This window comes from Notothenia coriiceps, unplaced genomic scaffold (assembly GCF_000735185.1).
Source record: "Notothenia coriiceps isolate Sejong01 unplaced genomic scaffold, NC01 NC01_scaffold00028427, whole genome shotgun sequence".
Classification (NCBI taxonomy): Eukaryota; Metazoa; Chordata; class Actinopteri; order Perciformes; family Nototheniidae; genus Notothenia; species Notothenia coriiceps.
This window is the reverse complement of record NW_011361128.1, coordinates 17252-23398: the sequence shown is the minus strand read 5'-3', so window position 1 is coordinate 23398 and position 6147 is coordinate 17252. Positions and strand designations below refer to the sequence as shown.

General features: G+C 42.4%; 1 protein-coding gene across 1 annotated transcript in view; it reads right to left on the bottom strand.

Annotated features, from left to right (window-relative positions):
- LOC104958176 (hepatocyte growth factor receptor-like) overlaps window positions 1–4677 on the bottom strand; it is a 30113-nt gene extending 25436 nt beyond the window's left edge. Inside the window, exons 1-2 of the mRNA XM_010785897.1 lie at window positions 4383–4677; window positions 1692–2892 (exon numbers count right to left, since the gene is read on the bottom strand). Coding sequence (XP_010784199.1) covers window positions 1692–2891 — 1200 coding nt within the window. The 5' untranslated portion in view covers window position 2892; window positions 4383–4677. The remainder of the gene's footprint in view (window positions 1–1691; window positions 2893–4382) is intronic.
- Window positions 4678–6147: the final 1470 nt, after the last annotated feature.

Sequence of the window (6147 nt, the reverse complement as noted above, 5' to 3'; positions counted from 1 at the left end):
GACCCTTTGACAGGGTGGTCTGCAGTTAACTTCATGTCCTTATTGATCAGGTGATTCAGCTGATTGATTGAGTCCATGTTGATGGATATGAGGTGAGTGACTACAGGGAAGGTAACAACTGCAGAGGGGGCGGGTACTTCAGTGCATTGCATATGAATTGTGCTGACTTTCTGCTTTAATTTGAGGGGCAATACATCGATATTAGTACATATTTTCAAATCCTCTCTAACCCAAATACAGCTATCTTCCCCTTGTGTGTTCTGCCACACCTGTGCTACATCCCTTTTTATTTTCAGCATTATTAACTGGCTTTTTGCCTCCAATCTTCACACATTTTAAACTTAAGGTTGCACATCTTCTGACGGATATTGAAATTGCAAAATGAAATGACATTTTTAGCTCGTAAAATACAGTTGAAATACTTGGACCGTTAATTCAGAAGGTATTTTTACGATGTTTTCCTTTACCAAATATTGTGCCTACTGCAATTTTAATACTGAACTAGTCCATAATGTGATTAATTAGTTACACGGCCCTATGCATAATGACAGGTTGTATTGAGGTCATGTGACCCAACCACTCAAGACATTTTTACCATTCTTGCCTGGACATTTAGGACCATTTTACAGCTAAAAAGAGTCCTACAATATTCACCAAATATGCATATTCACCACCTCAAACCAAAGCTGATGTTTCATTTTGAATACAATGTGCGCAGTGCAGAGCCAACACTGTGAAACAGATGCCCTTTCAAATCGACAATCATGAGAATGTAAAATGTATTTTATCTCCTGAAATGTCATATTAAAAACACACTGTAATCAGGACTCTGTTTCTTCACATGTACCTACGATGCAGTCTTACATGTATGCTCTCTACCAGGGGGGTCAGAGGTCAATAGTGGGTCATGCTTCAGTGTCTTGCTCAAGGACACTTGAAAACAATGATACAAGGTCCAGTAGACACACCGTCTCAACCTGAGACCACCCAGTTCCTGAGACAGTCTCTCCAGCCAACAATACAACCTGCTTGTGCTGAATAAACAGTCAAAGCCTATAACTCTAAAGATAAAACCCAACCAAGCCATGCATGTACAACAGATGACTGATAGAGGCTTATTTTATGTGTCGTGAAAGAAGTCGTAAAACCAATTCATGATGACTCCTCTCCTGCAGAGACTTGGACTTGTTTTCTCTCTTGGATAGAATGAACATTACTTAATCAAAGGTTATGACTGAAATGTCTAAAATACAGTTCCTGGGCAAAGTGTTAGTGTTTGGCATCACAGAAAGACACACTACCTGGACTACGAGACAGGTCATTTTAAATGCATTGTAAACATGTTTGAACCGTACAGTACCAAGTTTTGCAGCTGTAAACGTATCCTTCTCTCTACTGACTGTTAAAAAGCATCAGACATGTACATATTCACACAGAAGAAACCATTGTAGAGGTTGCATTCACACATACAGTAAGTGCAGTTACACCATTTTCTTGGTTATTTTACCCTAACATAATTGGTGGAAATGTATCACAACTTAAAAGAAGAAGCAAAAAAAATACATTTGCTAGAAAAATGTTTGAATATTCATGAAAAAAAAATAGCATTTCCTCCAAGAAATCAAATGCAAAGTAAGAGTTCTACAATGGCTACCACTGCACATTAAGCCCCGCCCCCTTTCATTACTCACCGCATTGTAGCAGGACTTCTTGTTAGATCCTGTGAAGTGAAACGGGTCCACTGTGTGGCACTTCTGCATGTACAACTTGAACATCTTGTTGATGTGTTTCAGGGACATGATGCAGACGGCTGAGTTCGCTGTCGGCTCCGGAGAGTTCGGCTTCCCCTGAGCAAACGCTGCGAACAACACGTCGTCGCCTCTCTCCACCTTCAGCTGTTTCTGCAGCTCAACTTCATTCCCCACCTTGGTGACGTGTGCTGCCTGGAGGATGTTAAAAACCGTGTCAATTTCCGACGAGCGTCGTCGCCTTTTATCGGTGCTGATGCATTCGAGGGGCATCTCAACGTATCGGCGGATCACGCGGTCCGAGGAGCACATCCGGACGATGCGGGTGTGGTAGGCCTCGGAGTCCATGCTCACCCGCTGCACCGTCAGGAAGTAGGTGAACGGTCCACTGTGGAAGGAGTAAACATATCGCAGGTAGTAGTTTCCTCGTAGCGGCGGAATCAGGTCCATGTACGAGAGGTCTGAGTAGAAGGTGAAGCCGTTCTGGCTCGTCTTCATCTTCCGAAGAGAGATGGTATGGGGATGAGTTGCACTGTCCGATACGTTTCCTGTCCCTGGGATCTCAGAGTTCCCGACGAAGAACATGATGAAGTTGCTCTCCACATTAAGCACCTGAGAGCCTGAAGCACTCACAACAACATCCGAGTCGATGAGTTGACCTTTGCCTTTCCTCCCTTTGTCGGCGAAGCAGTAGACGTGTTCGTCAACGGTTTTCGGGCTATTGTCGTCATCGAGGACGTGACGCCGGCAAACGCCATTGTCCGCCGATCCGCAGCTGTACAACCCTTTGTCGTAGATGTTCTCCACCACCAAAGCAATGTTGTGGTTGTCCACCTTGCTGCCACTGCTAGCGCCTGTTAATGTCTGGCCACAGGTCTCGTTGGAAAGCAGCGGCCCCGTGTGGTATTCTGACAACTTTGTGAGGTTCGGTGCCAAGGCATAGATCCTGTTTACAGCCCCAACATAGATGATCCCATCCAGCGTCACCATGTTCTGGATCGGGAAGTCTGCCGTGAACGTCGGGAGCTCGTAGTTGACCGAGAGGTTGAGTTTATTGGTCTCGGGTGATTTATCACACTGGCCCTGCGCACTGGAGCACAAGACCCACAGCAGCATGACGGCATGAAGCAAGCGGGGATTCATCCTGTTCCAGAAATAAAAGACATGAGAAATTAGTGGGTAATATATCCCTTCTGGAACACAAAAGATTCCTCATGAATATCTTTGAATAGGTGGCCTCTATTGTCTGGAGTGAGCGGGAAAAGGCGCTGAAAAGGGACCACATGAGAAAAAGAAAGGGATATCTAAATCCCTTTTGAGACTCATAAATGGAACTGTGTCAGATTATGAAACCAGGGTTTACTCACTTCACCACAAGCAGTGAAAGCATTCATACTGAAGTGACTAAGAGTGATATGGTGACACAAAGCTTTAATATCAGCCTCCTAATCCTGGCTGCCTCTACTCCGGACTGCAATGACCCAAGACAGACCAGCAGTGGGACCTGGGTGAGCACTTCTGCGGCGCTCAGCTCCGTTCCCAAGTGACCACAGCGAGAGGCAGAGCAGTGAATCACCCAGAGAGCCACCACCAGCCTAAGTTTAGACAGCGAGGGCCCGAGGGAGCAGGGATAAACTTAATTAAAACAAAAGAGGCTGCAGGGAGACGGCAAAGGGGGACCATCCTGCAAAATGATAAATAACCCCAGCAAGTAAGTGGTAATCCACTGGGAGATGCTTTTAGAGGAGGGTGGGGGGGCGGGGGTCAAGGGAGAACAACACCAGAGAATTTGCAAAATGTGAATTTGCATGCTCCCCTATGTGCATGTGGTTTTAACACCAAATGCAAACCAAAACAAGGCAATAACGTCCAGCGCAGTGGCTTTTTCATTTATGCCCACAGTGTTTCATTAAATCTCTGAGATTCCCCGGGTGCACATTTAGACCAATTTAAAACGGATGTCTCACTGTTAGTACTTTCTTTTTTTAAGTGCCAGTAAGAGGAAGAAAGCTCAGGTTTATATTAGAACAGAGTTTCAGGAAGAGTTAAAAAAGGTGCATATTTAAAAACAACAACTCTCAAATATATTACTCCTAAGTGCCAATATTTAAAGGTGACTACGGGAAACCTATAAGAGGATTATGTAGAAAAAAATGATGAAAGTAGTGTAAATTTAGAATCTAAAATACATACACTATTGTTTTAAAGAACATTAACACCGTATTATAGTCAGTTTTATTTTATGAAGGACATAGTGAGATGAGTTCCGTCTTGTTTTGGTGTAAAATAATGAGTAATAGTTGGCATTATTGCGCACCTGCACAAAACACAATAAAAAGTTACTCCTCATGGCACAGCTGTGTTTTTTTAAAAGGGACAAAAGGCGGTGGGAAACAGTGAAAATGTTTTCAGTTTGAGAGGAAAGTGACTCATGGCGAAAGGTCTCAGAAAACACGTATGGGAAGCTGGTGAAATGGTGTCAACGAGCCTGAAAAAACATTTCAAAAACTGACTGTGATATCAGGAGAGGAGGAGAGAGTGAGGAGTTTCAGGGACAGGTTTGCTGCGTTTTTACGCACGGAATCAAAGTGTTACTAAAGTCAAGAACATGCAATGAATGTGGAATAAACTCACCTGTTCGAGAGCAACAGTGTAGTAAGTTCCTTTAATTCAAATCATATTCCGCTGGGCTCCTCAAGAGCGGGACTTCTTAACTTTCTCATCAAGTCCAAACTGATCGCCGGGATTTTCTATTCTTCTTCTCCGTGAAATGAGAAATTCCCAGAAATATAACTCCGATTATTTTCTTCTCAGTCAGATTTGTGGCTGTTTCTCACTGTAGTTACACTGTAGTTAGTTGATCGCCACCTGGAAGCTGTGAGTCTCACCACTGACTGCATCCAGCAGAAAACACTGACTGCATCCAGCAGAAACACGCTGCTGCTGCTGCCGCGCGCTCACTGATCCTCGCTCTGGCTGTGCATAAAGCTCCGCCCCCTTTCTCTCCAAACCCTGTGACGCGTCCAGGTGCTGCTGCGGCTCCTGGCTGTCTTCAGGTGAGACGAACCCACACAGGTAGGAAAGAAGGCAGATAGGAAAACCGAGGAAAGGGTAAATTATGAGATCTAGTTAGTGGTAATCATTCGGTACAGAACCGCCAATTACAACAGGAGCAGCCGGATGTTCAAAGACATTACATTTCAATCAGCTGAGGCGGTTATCCAAAGCGATTTACAATAAAGACAATAGACCATGAAGATACAAACTCATAACAAGAACAACAATCATGCAGATATATTCGTTTTTAAAAAAGCTGGGTGAGGTGAATTCTTTATATGTGTTGAAGGCACGTTTATTCCTAATGTAATGCCTTTTTTCTGTACAACAGCCGATGGTGGAAAAAGTACTCAGATAAAACTTTACTTGAGTGAAAGTAGCGATAACACAATGAAAAAATACTAAAGTCCTGCAATCAAAATCTTACTTTATTATGAGTAGGCTACAAAAGTGTTATAAAATATATGTCCCAAAGGTAAAAGTACTTGTTATGCGTAGTGTACTATATCAGAAACATATATAAATAATATTAATGACTTAACTGCTGGATATCTTAACCTATAATTATACAACAATGTTTATTTATTAGTTGATTTATTTGTATAAGCTAATAATCTGCTTCTGGAAAGTAACTAAATACATGTAGTGGACTAGAAGTATGAACTAGAATACAATAATAAAATACTCAGGTAAAGTACAAGTATCTCAAAATTATACTTGAGTAGATTTTTACTACATTCCACCTCTATTAATAACCTCATATAACTTGAAATGACTCGTAATTATCTATTTTCTGTTGTTTGATATTGTTGTTTGTGTGCAAACCTACACTATTATTAGCTGTTAACTCCTTACTCCTTCATTGGTTTGGAGGAACTTGGAGAATGCTTCAAACACACTCTGAAGAAAGGGCTTCAAACCAATGATTAAGCACATTTTACAGCACAACATGGGCAAATAATGTGCCTTGGCTGGCCATCAATAGAGCACCGATGTTAAACATTTAACAGAAAAGGTCACACAGGGAATTCTTCTCCAACTTCCACCTGACTCAGACTACTTGGGTTAGTCAAGTTAAAACGGCTCACTCAGCCGTGTGTGTGTGTGTGTGTGTGTGTGTGTGTGTGTGTGTGTGTGTGTGTGTGTGTGTGTGTGTGTGTGTGTGTGTGTTTGAGGGATTAGACAAAAGAGAGTAATAAAAGATGTAAGGAACTATACAAACAAAGGCCTGTATTACAACATAAAAGCAATAAAGTTGTTTCTTAACTTTTTATTTCCTAATGTGACACCATATTGTTTCCTTAGACTCCACCTTTGGTCACCTTTTTGTTTACCAGACCTG